The sequence below is a fragment of the Monodon monoceros genome, unplaced genomic scaffold (genome assembly GCF_005190385.1).
Source record: "Monodon monoceros isolate NGI ecotype Baffin Bay Population unplaced genomic scaffold, NGI_Narwhal_1 Super_Scaffold_5, whole genome shotgun sequence".
NCBI lineage: Eukaryota > Metazoa > Chordata > Mammalia > Artiodactyla > Monodontidae > Monodon > Monodon monoceros.
In genome coordinates this window covers 10,738,145-10,755,242 of record NW_021703782.1, presented here as the reverse complement: position 1 = coordinate 10,755,242, position 17,098 = coordinate 10,738,145, and the positions used below count along the sequence as shown (strand labels likewise).

General features: G+C 47.3%; 1 protein-coding gene across 4 annotated transcripts in view; it reads left to right on the top strand.

The window, feature by feature from the left end:
- Positions 1 to 10,868: 10,868 nt before the first annotated feature.
- SCARA3 (scavenger receptor class A member 3) overlaps positions 10,869 to 17,098 on the top strand; it is a 56,327-nt gene continuing 50,097 nt past the window's right edge. For 3 of the 4 annotated variants that reach the window (XM_029203945.1, XM_029203944.1, XM_029203942.1), the window contains exon 1: positions 11,658 to 11,769. Coding sequence is in view for 1 of the 4 variants with exons in the window: in XM_029203941.1 (XP_029059774.1) it covers positions 10,869 to 11,769 (901 nt within the window). In the remaining 3 variants the exon portion in view is untranslated. Of the gene's footprint in view, positions 11,770 to 17,098 lie in introns of all 4 variants that reach the window. The other variant, XM_029203941.1, reaches the window with a different exon arrangement.

Here is a 17,098-nt window from a genome sequence, read left to right as displayed (position 1 = left end):
AAAGTAAAGAGCTTTACATTTATCTGTTCATCTCTTAATGCTTTGCCCACTCTCTCTCCCCTGCTATGCGATGTCTTTGCTATGCACCCCACCTTTGCCACCGCGGTCCAGCTCTGCACCACCAACAGGGCGGCAGCTTAACCACTGCTGATAGAAGTGGAACAAGTTGGAAATGGACAAGAACAGTAAGTACCCTGTTATGCCTCCCATGTTTGAAGCTTGGGCAGCTAATACAGTTGTTTATTGTTATATAACAAACCACCCCAAAATTTAGTGGCATAAAACAATCTTTTTTTTAAAAAAAAAGAATCACTCTCCAGGCTCTAATTATTATTTGGGTGTATTCAGTCAATCATGGGCCGATAAAAAGTCATGGATAATAAAATCAGATGAGATAAAATTAGCCCACAGCTGATGTGGAGGCATCCTGACTGCTTTTTCAGGGCCTACCTAAAGTCCAGAAACATTCACTCCATCCGATATGTTTCCCTTATCTTCCCAAATAAGATCTCTTTGGGAAAAATCTGGGGTTAGTCTCTCCTGAGTTGCTTATCATGGACCTATAAGTAGACAAATATTTCTTAAACTATCTTCACTGTTCATCATGCTATTGACCAAAATCCAAGGATGCTCAAGTCTCTTACAAAAATGGCATAGTGATTGCATATAATCTACTCACATCCATATACTTCTTGCTTATACATATTATAAGCAATCATCTCTAGATTGCTTATAATATACAATACACTGTAATGACATGTAAATACTGGTAAATACAATGTAAATGCTATGTAAATTGTTATCAGAATCTCAGTAAATTCAAGCTTTGCTCTTTGAAACTTTCTGGAATTTTTTTTTTTTTTATATGTTCAATCCGTGGTTGGTTGAATTCACGGATTTGGAATCTGCAGATACAGAGGGCCAGCTGCATCTCACTCCAGGGCTGGTCAACACTAACCTTTAGCTCCAATTCTTAGACTAATGGGCGTTTTTTAAAATTGGCCCCCAGATCTGCCTCAGGTCAAATCTACTTTTTCCACAACCACCTGGGATCCAACGGATAATTATTTTAGATCAGTGATTCTCATTGGAACTGTACAATATAATTACCTGGGAACTTTAACAATTAACCATGCCTGAATCCCACCTCCAGAAGTCATGATTGAAGTGATCTGGGTGCAGCCGGAGATTGCATCAGGATTTCCTAAACCCTCCAAGTCATTTTAATGCACAGCCAACGTTAAGGACCACTGCTTTCCAGTTTATGAATTCCTAGCTTACACTTTGCCCCATCTGACCCCTACTGCATCTCTATGTCATTGCTAGAGTGTGTGGTATTAGTCTCACTTTATAGAAGAGAAAACTGGAGGTCAAAGGAATCTTAGTTAGCAGGTTTTTACACCGAGTTGAAATCTGCTTCCTTGCATCTCTTCTCTGTCCCCTGCGAGACGGCCCTCTAAGTATTTGAAAACAAATATTCTATCTCAAATGTACTTCCTTTTCATAGAGTGAGGTCACCAGACCCTCGCTCTGCTTGTCCCTGCCCCTAGGGTGTTCCACCCTGTCATCGTCTCTCTAGTGTGGCTTTAGGAACAAACGGAAGACACCAGCTTTGGTTGGCCAGCTGAGGGGGCAGCGATCAATGACTATCACTACATGTGATTTGATACGAAGTTCCCGGAACCCCTCTGCTTACTTTTACATTATGTTTTAACAAACTGTGATCCTCAAAACTGGCCCCCCGGGGCAGGCTATGGTATGCCGGCTGTACACAAAGACACAGAAGCAAGTGGCTCTAGTTTTACTCAAAGATTTAGAGAGAAAAGTTAATATTTAGTGAGTAATCAGTCTTCATTCTCTCTCTCTCTTTCTTTCTTTCTCCCTGTCTTTTTTCAGTTCCCCTCTAAATCTCGTGCTTCTAAAGCAATCGATGTCTATTTACATTTGTATTTAGGATGTGTGTGTATGTATAATATATATGCATAATATATACTACATATATAAATGTATAAGGGATTTTTCTTTTCTCTTTAAAATAAATATAAAATCAGATTATATATGCTGCTTTGCAACATGCTATTTTCCACTTAATAAAATATTATGGCTAGCCCTCCAAGTCAATGCTTAGATAGATCTTTTCAGTAACTACTGTACATATTTTATTCAGCCATTCTCCCATGCCAACTTTTTCTGTCACTATAAGCTGTGCCACAATAAAAGGACTTCTGCATATATCCTAATATGCTGGTGCCTTTATTGGTATAAGAGATTCTCAAATTGGGACTGTAGGGTAAAAGAGAATGTTTTGTCTTAATGTTAATAAATATTGGCTGACGATTTTCCCAAAAAGTAGCAGCTACTCCCACTGTCTCTGAGAAAACCCATTTCCTATGTGACCATAAGGCTGGATATTGTCCTTTTGAATTTTTGCCACTCCAGTGGGAGAAAATGACATTTTGCTCCCTTAATCTCTGCCTGTTTATAGTTTTCAACTATTCATTTTAAAATAAAGTTTCTGTTTCTGTGACTTGCTTATTCATATTGTTTGCTCATTCTATTGGGTTATCCATCGTTTATTTAAATCCAAGTATAGTTGATCTACAATGCATTCTTTTTTTTCTACCAGTGTATAGGAGCTCTTTAAATAAATGAAGTAATCCTATGTGTGTTGCAAATGTTTTTACCAAAGCTGTCGTGTGTCTTTTACCTTTGATTATGGAAGCTCTTAAAATTTTTTACATAGTGAAATTTATCTTTTCCTTTATAGTTTCTAGGTCTCCTATCTTGCTTAAGAATGTCTTCCTCTCACTAAAATATAGACCGTTAAAAATACTAATGCTATACACCTGAAGCTAATAAGGTATTGTAAATCAACTATACTTCAATACAAAAAAATTAAAATGAAAAAATTATTAGGTAGATGTCTACTACGTAATACATGCCCAAATACTGCATAGTGTAGATTGGGTATAGTTGATATAGATAGATAGATGTCACATAGCTAGAGAGACAGTTAGATGTAGAGTTAGAGATAGATAGATAATAGAGATGATAGATACAATAGATGATACATAAACAGAAGATAGATAGATGATAGCGTTAGAGATAAATAGGTATAGATAGATGATAGATATAATAGATGATAGAATAAATAGTAGACGATAGATAGATGATAAACAGAAATAGATAGATAGATGATAGATAGATAGGGCCTTATCCTCAGAAAAGCAAAAATATAACAGCAATGGAAATATTAAACGCTATAGAATAATATTAGCAAGTGATGCTTTCATTAGCATTCTTTCAAGAGACACTTTAAAATTTTTTTTTAAGATTTTTTTTGATGTAGAGCATTTTTTAACTCTTCATTGAATTTGTTACAATATTGCTTCTGTTTTATGTTTTGGGTTTTCTTCTTTTACTGCAAGGCATGTGGGATCTTAGCTCCCTGACCAAGGATCAAACCTGCACCTCCTGCAATGGAAGATGAAGTCTTAACCACTGGACCACCAGGGAAGTCCCTAAAAATTTTAACCTAGACAAGTGCATCTAATACACCACAAAAGACAGACGTGAGAGCAAGTGTAAGGCCCTGCAAATTCCTAATACAACTCCTGGGTTGTCAAAGAAATATTAAGTTATGAATACACTCAGGACAAAAGTGAGATTAATTGTAGTTTATAGCCCATTAACTAATCAGTACTTATTTGGGAAAAGATCCCAGGGGCTGTCAGCTTTCGTCTGGCTGTAAAAAGAGAGCGATATTGGGTAACACTGAGAAAAAGAACAATAAAGGAAATAAGGTGCAAATAAAATATAGACAGTTATTCTAATTTTCTTCTAGCTTTCTACTGTGTTAATTTTTATATTCAGATTTTTTAATGACTTTCTAGTTTATTCCTCTGATTTATTTCTTTGTTCATGTGTAATATATTGTTTTTATCACATGACTTTAAAACAGTATTTAATGTTGAGAAGGTAATCTCCCTCACTCTTCCTTTACAAATTTTCTTGGTTGTTCTTGGACATTAATTCTTTTCTATAAATGTTCATTTAATTCTGCCCAGTTGAAAAAAAATGATATTGTAATTATAAGTTCACTAAAAGTACCTAATAGTTGTGGAAGAATTCACATTTTTATATTCTTTCTTCCTATTTAGAAGCATAACATATTCTAGAAGTCATTTAAACTATTATTTTTATTTCTAAATGAATTTTTTTTATCAAAGTCTTGTATGCATATAATTTAAAAATATCAAATAGTACAAAAGTACTAATGCAGAGTCCTCTGCCACGTTCCTCACCATACCTCCAGCCTGCCACCAACTCACTCCCAATCCAGGAAAACCATTACTTTTATATTAAAACAAACATTGTTTCATCACGCTGTGGCAGGCAACTTTTATATCATTTTTTAAATAAAAAGAAAGATTTCAAAGACATTTTTGCTACCTCTATCATTATGGCAGTGGAAAAGTTTGAAAAACCCTAAGTATATTGTACTGAAATTGATCAGATGATAGTTCAAACGCTTCCCCTCTTTCATTCAGCTTTGTGCTCCCATTCTCTAAGACATAGCTCAGCATGCAGTATGTATTTAATAAATACTTGTTAAATTACCTGAATTAATTTTTCAATTAGTGCCATCTAAGATTCCATTTATTTTGTTAGCAGTCTCACCCTAGTTTTGCTTTTTTTAAATGTCATTTTATTATTTTTTTAAATTTTATTTATTTTTGGCTGCGTTGGGTCTTCGTTGCTGTGCGCGGGCTTTCTCTAGTTGTGGCGAGCAGGGGCTACTCTTCGTTGTGGTGCACAGGCTTCTCATCGTGGTGGCTTCTCTTATTGCGGAGCCCGGGCTCTAGGCATGCGGGCTTCAGTAGTTGTGGCATGCGGGCTCTAGGGTGCAGGCTCAGTAGTTTGCGGGGGACACGGGTTCGACCCCTGGTCCGGGAAGATCCCACATGCTGTAGAGCAACAAAGCCCGTGCACCGCAACTACTGAGACTGCGCTCTCGGGCCCACGAGCCACAACTACTGAGCCTGCATGCTGCAAGTACTGAAGCCTTCACACCTACAGCCCGTGCTCCGCAACAAGAGAAGCCACTGAAATGAGAAGCCTGCGCACTGCAACAAAGAGTGGCCCCTGCTCGCCGCAGCTAGAGAAAGCCCACGCGTAGCAACGAAGACCCAACGCAGCCAAAAAATTTAAAAATAATTTTTTAAAAATGCCAGAATTGGTAAGTGTAAAGTGAGGCAAGAATCCCAAACACAGGATGAATCTTAGGGAAATTTCTGGGAGGAAGCAATAAAATATAGGAAACTTAAAAATCATGAAAAGATCACATAGTTCAGAGAATGGGGCAAAAAGAGGCCAACTTAATTTTTCTCTGGATAAGTCTTCAGTTGAGAATGTTGATAGATCCCCCCCCCCCCACCAGGGAATTCTATTTCTTATTTTAACTTGAAGCCAATAGGAAAATGGGATTTAGATGTTCCTTTATGACCAGCGTTGCTGGAGTGCTGCTATGAATTACCCTGGACTGGCCCTCTCGTCCTTTCAAACGTGCTGTGCTCCTGTACAGCATTGGTGGTGTCGTGGTGAGTACAGCAGCCTTCCAAAAAGTATTTCACTCTTTGGCTTCCAAAGGATTCATGATTTGGGTGAAACACTCGCATTAACAAGGCAGTAACACTGCATGGAGTTGGAATCCATGCTATTGAAGAAGAAAGGGCAAAAAACTTTGAAAGGTCTGGGTTGGGGAGAGGATTGTAAATGTATGGTAGGACTCACCAGTATCCATGTTTCCTCCTTTCCTTGCAGTCCCTTGCCTTTGGCTGGGGCCATGTGACTGAGTTCTAGCCAATGCGATGTGGCTCGTAGTGACTGTATGCCTCGTCAAGTCCTGTCCCATGATCATCTCAACCCACAACCCTCCGGTCTCTCTTCCCCTTCTACAGCAACCTTGGAGGCTGCTTACTGAAAGATGGCAGCATCACAGGATGGAAGAAGCCTGCATCCCTAAGTCAACATTTGTAAGAGAACTACCCGACCTGCAATGGATTGTGATACGAATGAGAAATAAACCATTACTATACTGTCATTAAAATCTTGCAGTTATTTTTTAGAGCCTGTGCTCCTTGCTTTCACTGCTATGGAAATCGCTATCTTAAAACGGGATGCCATTGTAATAAAAACATAAATATGTAGCATTAACTTAGCATTGGGTAGCCCGATGTGAGGAGCCTGGTACCAGAAGCTGAAAAGATGAAAATCTTTATCATGCAGTGGCAAAACATTGGGTAAACTGTGCCTATGTTATCTGGGATAGCAGACCACAATGCTTACCAAGTAGGCATGTCCAGGGGGCACTGGTTAGAAAAGAAACAAAGTGATAGTGTATGTTCTCTGCTATTGGCTGTACTTGGTAAAGCAATACAAGGCAGAGATGAGCTCTGGAGAAGCGGATGGTTTGCAAAGAGAAATAAGAGGGAATGGGGAGAGAAGAAAATTTGAGCCTGAAAGAGGAAAACGTCGACTGCTTCTAGATCCCAAATGGCAGAAAATAAGATTGGAAAGCTTTCTAGCAGCAAAGACCCATTAAGACCTAGACTTGGTGAAAAGGTCAGATTAAGGATGACTTTCCCAGTCAAGTCTTGGAGCATCAAGGTAGTTAACTGCCCTTTGAGAAACAGAGAGAGGCACAGGGGAGGGGAAACAAAGAAATAAAGCCAGTTTGAGAATTATTTCTAGGAAAAAACTCTGGGTGTGGTCACTGGCCCACGACACTGACTTGAAGCAAATAGATGAGACTTTGCTAAAATTTTGAGGGACTTTCTTGGGAAACAAACAAAACCCCACATGCCTAGACCTTTACCTGTCATCTTGACAGTTGGAGATGAAAAACAACCTTGCTCCAGGAGGTAAGGGACTGTGAGAATTAAGCAGCTCTCAGGGAAGGCTCACCACCTCCCACCCGCAGCATCTACTTCAGATGTGTCCCAGGAGGGTGGTAAGCAGGAAGAACCTTCTAGAGGGCATAGCCCAGAACATAATGGACAAGAGATTTCCTCCAGAGTTGAATGAGGGCCTAAGCAAAGAACTTCCCCCACCCCAGGATTAGGGGCCTTTAGAGCACCTGTGGGATCTCGAAATTTCCACAGGCCCATAGCTACTGTGTGTCTTTCATTCTTCCCTTTTCTGAATGTGTGTTTTTATTGTGATGATCTGATCCAGGCTCCTCCATTTGGACTGGAGCCACTCCCAGACCTGAAGGAAAAGACAGACTTACAGGGAGAGCCTGAACTTAGAGCTCAGTGGTGGGCATACTTTGAGTTGCCTTCCTGGGGAGGAATGAACATGTTTTATGTGCAAAAAGAAAGGAGCAAACAGGTATTTGGTGACCACGAAGGTGGCCTGAGCGGAGAATGCCCGTGCTCCCTGATCTGTGCTTCTCCCTCTATCCAGGGCCCACAGCAAAGTCTATTTTCAAGCCCTCTCACTATGAGGGGCTCTGGCCAATGGAATAGGGGTAGAAGTGCTGTATACCAGCCCAGCCCTTAAAATTCTCCTATGCATGATCCTCCATTCTCTCTTGTTTTGCAGCCACCTTAAAGCCATTTGTTGAAGACAGTGGTAATACAAGATGGAAGGTCCCTGGGTCCCTGAGTCACCATCTGGAAGAGAACTGTCCAACCCACACTGGATTGTCATGTGAGAAATAAACTTTTGTCTAATTAAGATAGTGTGTTGTTGCCACAGCAGTGAATTTTACTCACACCAACTAACTAATATAAGAGTAAGGAATGTCTACATTCAGAAAATATACCAAATAGGAAAGGCCATTAGTAAAAAAAAAGAAGTCAGAGAAATTCAGAAGGAGAACCGGAAGTAAGTAGGATAAGATAAACTAGGGGAAAAGAGAGATTCAAGAAGGAGCTGCCAATGGTTTGTGATGGTTAATTTTATGTGTCAACTTGGCTAGGCTATGGTACCCAGATATTTGGTCAGTCATTATTCTAGATGCTTCTAGATGTGAAAATGTATTTTAGATGAGATCATTTTAATTAGTAGACTTGAGTCAAGCAGAACACCCTCCATTGTGTGGTGGGCCTTCTCTAATCAGTTGAAGACCTCAAGGGGAAATAGTCTGACTTTTCCCACAAAAGGGGGAATTCTGCCAGCAGGCTGCCTTTGGACTTGAGCTGCTACGTTAACTCTTTCCTGGGTCTCCAGCCTGCTGGCTGTTGGTTCTACTTCTCTGGAGATCCCTGACTAATACAGTGTTAAAGCTACAAAATGGTTAACGAGGGTACAGATTTTGAAAAGGCTATTATATTTGGCAACTAGGAGGAAGGGAGCAATTTCAGTGAGCATTGAGGGCTGAAGCCACATTCTAAGAAGGAAAAGTGGAAACAATGCCCTAATGCTGGAGAGGAGCTTGGGTGGGGGGGGGAGGGAAGGGATCAAGGGCACTGGTCGAGGAACTGAGTTTTAGGAGAAAGAGAGTTTTGGGGGGTTCTTTTGCCTGAAGTAGAAAATAGAAAGGAAAGTCTGGGGAGCTCCCTAGGAGACTTTGTTCTGAGTAAATCACAACAGTGCTCAAGAACTGAAGTGGAACAACCCAAGTGCCCATCAACAGACAACTGGCTTAAGAAGATGGCATATATATGTCATGTTACTTAGCCATAAAAAAGAATGAAGTACTGCCATGTGCGGCAACATGGATAAACCTAGAGAATATTATGCTTAGTGAAGTAAATCAGACAGAGCAAGACAAATATTATATGATATCACTTATATGTGGAATCTAAAAAATAGTACAAATGAATCTATATACAAAACAGAAACAGACTCACAGACATAGAAAACAAACTTATGGTTACCAAAAGGGAAAGGGGGCGGGATAAATTAGGGATATGGGATTAACAGATACTACTACACATAAAATAGGTAAGCAACAAGGATTTACTGTGTAGCTCAGGGAACTATATTCACTATCTTGTAATAACCTATAATGGAAAATAATCTGAAATATATATATATAATACACACACACACACATATATATACATATATAACTGAATCACTTTGCTGTACACCTGAAACTAACACAATATTATAAATCAGCTATACTTCAATTTAAAAAAAGGACTGAGTTGGGACTTTGTACCTTCATTAATACGTGAAGTTTCCACCACTAGTGATTCCATTTTTTTTCCTCTAAATGACCTCTGTTCTTTACCGATTTCCTTTGACTTTCAACATAAGTATGGCGTATGTGCTGCAATCAACTGTCCCCACACCTTCCCCAACCAAACTCAAGTTAAAAACAATATTAAGCAACCTTCTGTAGCCCATCCCACCCTGCCTACCCTGTCTGGTGCTGTCCATGCCTCTGCACTCAAGTCCCAGCTGAGCCACATCCTAACAGTTCCATAATCTGGTCTCTCAGGGGGAGTTATCCCAGTTGACCCTGGGTTCACCCCTCTGGCTGTTCATAGAAATTGCCTGAAGTTACAACTGAAAACTCTCACCCAAAGGCTGGTGAAATTTCTAGGAAATCCGGTCTCCTCCCTTCTTCATCTGTGATCTTGACCTTGATCCCACAGTCCTTTGGGAGCAGGAGTTCATCCTCTGAACCTCTTCAGGGCTGGGTCCAGCTCTGCTCACCCAGGGTCCATCTACAGCCAGACGCCAGTATATTTCATTTCTCTACTGATGCATCTGCATTACCATAGCAACACATACATACATCCTCCAATCCCAAGGGGGCGAGGTGGTGGGAGAGGATCCTCCCACATACAAGGTTAGGACCTTTTTCTCACCAGTCATCTTGGGTCTAGTCAACTAAAGAAAGCATGGAGAAAACCAAGGGTCATTTGTCTGTTCTCTCTTTGACAAATATTTGAGTAGCTTCTGTGAGAGGCAGGGTGGTGCACCGTGGCTAAGGACAAAGCCGCTGGATTCGGCCTCCCTGGGTTCAAATCCCAAGATCTCCACTTACTAGCTACGTGACACTAAGCGCAATATCTATCTTCTGAAAAATTAGGACTATAATGGTGCTTATCTCATAGGGCTGCTAAGACAATTAAATTAATTAATATATAGGTAAACCGCCTAAAGGATGCTTTGCGGGTGGCTAACTCTCTGGTGTTTACAAAGCAGCCTCCTGATCCCTGCCACAGTCTGGGAGACTGAGGCTCATGTGGCAGACTTGGAATCCAGATTCAAAGCCCCAGGAGTACCTCGTGACTACTACCAGGTAGGCAAAATCCTCTCTAAACCTCAGTCTCTTCACCTGTAAAATGGGCAGTAGGTTCCTGGCTCCCTCTCTCAAGGCCATGGTGAGGTTCTGCTGAGATCACAGAAAGAATGCACTCCTTGAACTGAAACTTGCCATTGGGAAGGGGAGGAGATTAGAGAGAGCTGAGCATCTCCCTCTCTGACTGGCTGGGATTTGTGAATGGGGCGGGGTGGGGGGGGGGCTGGGGGTGGCTGTCCTTGGCCCCTTCTCAGCTCCCAGGCTTAGGAGAAAGTTTCTCTGCCCCTTTGGCCTCACCTACTTTACTCCAAGGGCCAAGTGGGGGTGGGCATGGAGGTGTGGAGATGTGGGAAAGGGGCTGATGTAGCAATGGAAAGAGGCCAGGCCAGGTGGTCCCCACTGTGTGGTCCGTCTCCCCCTGCCCCATCCTGCCACCATGGCCATCACGCCTCAGCACATTACTTGTTAAATTGTTGTCTTTCCTCACAGGATGCAACCTCAGGGAGTCCGGGACAGTGTGGAATGTTCCCCACACTCCCGCTCCGGAAGGAGGGCCTCGGACGAGAGAGTCACCACTCCTTTGCCTGAGGCCCGTTTCCCTCAGATGTCACTGTTTATACCAGAGGCCTCTCCAGGAACAAAGTCACAGAAGTTGGGAGCGCTCAGGGCCCAGTTTTCTCCTGCAGAAAACCGAGGCTTGGAGACATGGAGTGGCCGCCCAAAGTCACTCACCCAGAGTGGCAGAGCTGGCCTGACCAACCGTCTGGGTCCGCCCCGGACCGAGAGATGTGGGACTTTCAGTGCTAAAACGGGGACAGTCCCAGGCAGTCCGGAGGACGTGAGGGGCTGGGGCCGGAACCCGGGGATCCTAACTTTAACAGTCCCTCTACCCCGCAGATGGGTGAGGAAAAGGTCCAGGGCGAAAATCGAGAGCCCCCAGCCACCAGGAGGCCCCCACCGCGCGAACGATTGCTCTGGAAGAGCCTTCCTTGCGCCCCCAATCCCCAGTGCAGCGGCGCCCGGAGGCGGTCGGTGGGCGGGGCTCGGGGCCTTCCCCGCGCGAGGGGACTCCGGCGGGGCCGTGCGGGGCGCGGGGGCCCGCGGCGGCACAAAGAGGCCCGGCCGCGGCACTTTTGAAAAGAGCGAGGAAGTTGATCTGGGCCGGGGCCCAAGGAGTGACGAGGAGGGAGGGAGGGCGGGTGCGCGGGGCCGGGGGCGGCCGCAGCCCTCGCCTCGCCGGCCTCCACGGGAAGCGCGGCGGCGGCATGGGCGGCGGGGCGCGGCGCCCCCAGCCTGCGACCCGGCGGACCCTCCTCTCGGCGCGCCGCCTCCGCAGCCGGGGCTCCGGCGTGACTCCGGCACCGAGCCCCACTCCCGCGGGCGGCGCGTAGGGCGGCTATCGATCCGTGCCCTCCCGGGACCCGTCGGCTTCAGCCCGGGTCGCACGGCCGCCGAGCCGCCTCCGGCGGGGCCCTCCCGAGGCCCCGGAGCGGGGACCATGAAAGGTAAGACCGCCCGCGCGCGGGAGTTCCGAGGCGAGCCCCTGCGGGACCCCTCACCCTGCCCGGTCGCGGTGGGCACCTCTCTCTGAGGGCGGGCGAGGACCGGAGGACTCACCCGGTAAGAAGTGCATGGGCTTCTTTTTCGTATCCTCCGGAGAAAGGTATTGGGAAGACAGGATGGAGCCCTGAAGTCCAGAGGCAAGGGAGAGGAGAGGGAGGATGCAGAATGTGCTCACCGTCCATTGCTCTTTCCCGAAAAGCCGTTGTAAATCCAGAGAAGTATCTGATCCCTTTAACCTGTCAGCACAGAACGATGTTACCAGCCCAACCTTCTACCAGCATCACCCCATCCGGAGGACCCATCTCAGAGGCTGCTGTGGCCCTCACCTAGCCTTTTGCCCAGCGCCAGGCCCAGGATTCTCCTCCGGGAACTTCCACCCTTTCCCCAGGAGAGACCTGCGGTGTCTGGGTTTCTCAGCCCAGGCCCAGCCCTTCCTGACCTCTGAACCCTGGCTGACCGTCCTCTGACCTCCTGGGCGCAGAGCAGTAGGGGGAGATCAGTGGTGCAGGCCTGAGCTCTCCCCAGGCCAGTGGGCATCACCACAGTGGTCCTTGCAGCCAGTTCTTGGGATGGAAACAAGAACCAAACTTGGTCCCTGATGCTCATGCCTGGGCCTGGTTTACTCGAGGCCTGGGAGAGTGCACCCCTGGTCTTCACGGTCATTCTCAGGCTAAGGGAGAAACAGGCTTTGGAGTCATACTGTGGGGCAGAGAACTTCGGGGTTTTGATGCTCCCTCACCTGCTTTACGATAATCCTTCAGATAGCTTAACTGAATGTTGCAACGGTAAAGGACTTCCGGGGTCATCCGCAGAGCTTTCCGCTGTGCCGTCAGGTGGCGTTGGCATTGGCGAAGCCGCTTCATTTGCATAGAAGGGTTTGAGGGTTCCTGTGAAGAAAAGGCTCCACGGGTAAACCTCTGATGGATCACAGCCTCCATGTTGTATAGTTGCGGAAACTGAGGCCCAAGCAGGTAGGACCAGCCTCATGGGTGTGTCACCTGTGCAGTCCCCCAAGGGCCCAGGGCACCACATGAGGTTCAGTGCTCAGCTGTCGCTATCTGGAAATTATTAATAATTTTTTAACAAGGGAGCCCAGCAGTTTTATTTTGCACTGGGCCCCGCAAGTTACATTGCTGAGACTGTGGATGAGAGAAGGGACTTGCTTGAGATTTACAGCTCGCCAGGGGGACCGGCCCAGGGCTCCTGACTTCCAGGCCAGTGTGCTTGCTAATGCATACATCCCTCTTCCTTCCCTCTGGCCTCTGGTCCCTCTGTCTGTGCTTCCTGGTGGCCTCACCAAGTCTTGATCTATCTGGGACGAGGCAAGCAAGTTATCATCAGCCCCAGGGAGTTCCCTTAGCAGCAGAGAGGAGCCTCACTCACCAGGTTCCTGCTCTCAGCTACCACATCTGTGCAGTGTCCTGTGCCCAGGCAGCGGTCCTGGGGCAGGTCATTACCAGAAGCCTCTGGAAAGGTCTGAGGCCACATCTCACCACAGGCTTGGGGCCTACGCCGCTCTGGACCTTGATGGTGATGGTAAAAGGCTGCACATTCTCAGAGTGGTTTGGCTCCGCCAACATTCCAGAAGAGCTCTTTGGGGGAAAACAGACCGGGAAAAAGCCAGGTGGGGCCGAAGTCCCCTGAAATGGAGGAGACACCCAGCTCCCGGGAAGGGAGTCAGGAACACACAGCCCGCCTTTCTGAAACTCAGCGAGGCAATGCGACTCCTCTAAGCGGTGGAGGAAGGAGCTGGTGTGAACAGGTATTGAGAGGAGGTCTGTGAGGAGGACTGGCTGAAGCAGGTCGTCGGGTCCCAGCGTCTTCCTGGCCTGCTGACTGGGAGGCTATGGGCTCTGAGCAAGAAACCGAAGTCCTGCCCCTCTCACTCCTTTTCCCTCAGACGGCAGCCTCACCGCCACCTGGGGCCGAATTCCTGTCCGCTGACGCCTTCAGGGCAGCTCTTGTGTGTTTTTCCCCCACTTTTGGGAAACCTTCTAGGATCTTCCATAACCTCCCAGGGCCCGGGCCGCAGAGCTGTGGGGAAGGCGGGGTTGATTCCCAGCCCACCTCCCTGCAGGGTCTCCCCTCATCCTCCCCGGGGGCCAGGAAGAGCCACCCCCTCTACCTGAGATGGAAAAGCCAGGGCAGACAGTCAGTATTTGGCCTTGGGGGCATCTGTGGAGTGTGAAGAATCAGGATTTTTTTTACCCACGTGGAAAAAAATAAAGTGCCCAGAAGAGTGGGCTGCCCCTTCCAGGATGGCCCTTCCCCGGGGGAAGCTGGCCTCAGACTGTCCTCCGAGGGCCGCACCAATCTGAGAAGCACATCTGCTGGCAAAGATTCACTATCCCCGCTCAAAGCAAAACACGGTGATGTTATGTTTTGTGGAGGTTGGCGGGGACGATACTTAAACAAGAAAACAAGTCTGCTAAGGCGCGCTGCCACCAGTGGCCAGGCGCCAGGGCCCGCTCTGCCAGCCAAGCTGTTTCCACCCTGAGGCGCCTCCTGCCCACCTGCCCACTGGCTGGCAGCTGGGCCTCCCAGGCAGCCGCATCTTTTGATGCAAGCAGGGTCCAGCCCCTCTCACACCTGAGGGGCACGCAGCTGCCACCAGCCCCTGGTGATGGGCCCACCTTGGAGCTGCCCACTGGCTTGTCTGAGCCATTAACAGCCACCTGTGGAATTGTTCCCACATCTCCAGCGAGAGGGTCCTGTTGTGAGATCCCCTCCCAGACATGTGAGTCACCCCTCCAGAAGCGGCCTGGTTCCCTGCGAAGATGACTGGTTTGAGAGTGAAGGACAGAGGCTCTAGTCCTGGCCCCGTGTAAGGCTCTGGTCAGTGTTTCCCTCTCTGGGCCTCGTTCCCCTGCTGGGTGGTCCCTGAGAACCATCTTGCTCTGATGCACTGTGACTCAGCCCAGGAGCTCCGGGCCTGAGAGCCACGTAGGGAGCAGAAGTGACTTGGTAAAGAGATGCTTGGAAGTGGGCCTACCTCATGGACCACTATGTCCCTGGGAGACTTGGCCTCAGCTGCCATGGACGGGCAGAGCCACACCCTGCTGTTCCCCAAACCTGTGGGAAATGACCCCTCCCCACGGAATCGGGGAGCAGTGCCTACAGCTCACAGGCAAAGGGCGGGCAGGAGAGCAGGGGGTCTCAGAAAACAGCAGTGTGATCCTAGGAAAATCTACCTCTTGCAACTTGGCAGGGGGGATATATCCACTCATGAATGTGCAGACTGCGTCCCTTTTGGAAGCCTGACCTCCATCACCAGACCTCGGGACACTGGAGGGGGCCTGAGACTAGAAGGGGCCGACACAGCAAAGGTGCACAGAGCCAATAAGTGGTCTGATGCGGACGAGGGGTGCCCTGGGGCTCAGATGTTGGAGATCAGCTCCAAACAGACACACATACACACACGTGCGTGCACACACGCACACACAAGCTGGTCACCTTGCCATCCAGCTGGGGTGATTTTAATAACTGAAGACTCCCACCTCAAAACTAATTTGGGAGCGAGGACAAAGAATTCTAGTTCTCAGTAGATGTTGGTGGACAGCTTGGCAGTTTTCGTGAAGGACAGGCAGCTGTGCTGGGTGTTACAAGTACAGAGTTGGCAAATACAGCAGCATGATGGACCGTGTCACTCATATATTCACTGTGTTTTGATCATGTTTAATTTAGTGTGTGTGTGTATGTGTGTGTGTGTGTGTTGTGAGCACTGAGCCCAAGGTTGAGCCTAGCCCTATCACACACCAGCTTTGTCACTTTGTAACTATGATGAAGTCATTGGTGCTCCTTGGCCCTCAGTCTCATCTGCAAGTAGACTGTATGTTCTTTGAAGTTCTTTCCAGCTCTGACATTCTCCTCTAATGTCTTTCCTTTTGTGAGGGTATGTATATTTCTTTCTTTCTTTCTTTCTTTCTTTTTTTTTTTTTTGCGGTACGTGGGCCTCTCACTGTTGTGGCCTCTCCCGTTGCGGAGCACAGGCTCCGGACGTGCAGGCTCAGTGGCCATGGCTCACGGGCCCAGCCACTCCGCGGCATGTGGGATCTTCCCGGACCGGGACACGAACCCGTGTCCCCTGCATCGGCAGGCGGACTCTCAACCACTGTGCCACCAGGGGAGCCCGGTATGTATATTTCTATCTATCCACAGTTTTCCCCCAGACTAAGACTGTAATGCCCACAGGGTAGTATCCAAGTGTGAGTTTCATGAGTGTGAGGACCCTGGCTGCCTTTTTCTTGTCTCACTCTTGCACAAGGCCTGCCACTTAGGAGGTGTCCGTTATATTTGTTCAGTGGTTACATCTGAGTCCCCCACTGGGCTGAAGTCCTTAAAGGCAAGGACACCCCATGGTGTCCCCAGAACCTAACACAGGTATTTGGTAAAGATTCATGCTTCTATTTAACCGGCATTTTTTTTTTTTTTTTTACCAACTGCCAAGTGCCCAGGCTTGTGTGTCTATGTCTGTCTAACGGCCAAAAAAGATGCAGAGAAGGGCTTAGAGTTTGGACACTGTCCTTTCTCTCCAGGAGCGCACCCTTTCCTGGGACACTTACGACTTGTGCCCAAATCATTCAAAAAAAGTTTGAAATTGGTAAGTGCATAAGAGAGGTCCCAAGGAGAGAGTTTGGGAGTTATTGGTCCTTTTCCCGTCTCTCCTCCTTTGCTGCTCCACCTCTGGAAGAGTCTGTGGTCTCAGCCGTGGACTCCCAGTCATTGAACAGTCCCACCTAGTCTCAAGGATGTGATACACGGGACAGGCTGGTGATACCGGATTTAATCCTCTGAGCCCCAGACCCTTACCCGACAGTGTCCTAAACGTCTAGCTGGAGACCTGCAGACACTCCTTTAAGGTGCAGATGGGATGCCTTCACATCCAACCGAACCCAGGTTAAATAGTGGTTATTCTGGGATGTTGCCTCACACCTTTCAGTCAGCAAACATGTATCAATACCTACTTTGGGGGAGGAAGCGGCTAGTCTAAAGGGGAGCAAGGATGCCCTCCGGTGGAGACAAAACATACACACTTAAGAAGAGAACCAGGGCTTCCCTGGTGGCGCAGTGGTTGAGAGTCCGCCTGCCGATGCAGGGGACACAGCTTCGTGCCCCGGTCCGGGAAGATCCCACATGCCGCGGAGCGGCTGGGCCCATGAGCCATGGCCGCTGAGCCTGCGCGTCCGGGGCCTGTGCTCCGCAACGGGAGAGGCCACAACAGCGAGAGGCCCGCGTACCGCAAAAAAAAAAAAAGATGAGAACCAAGTAAGC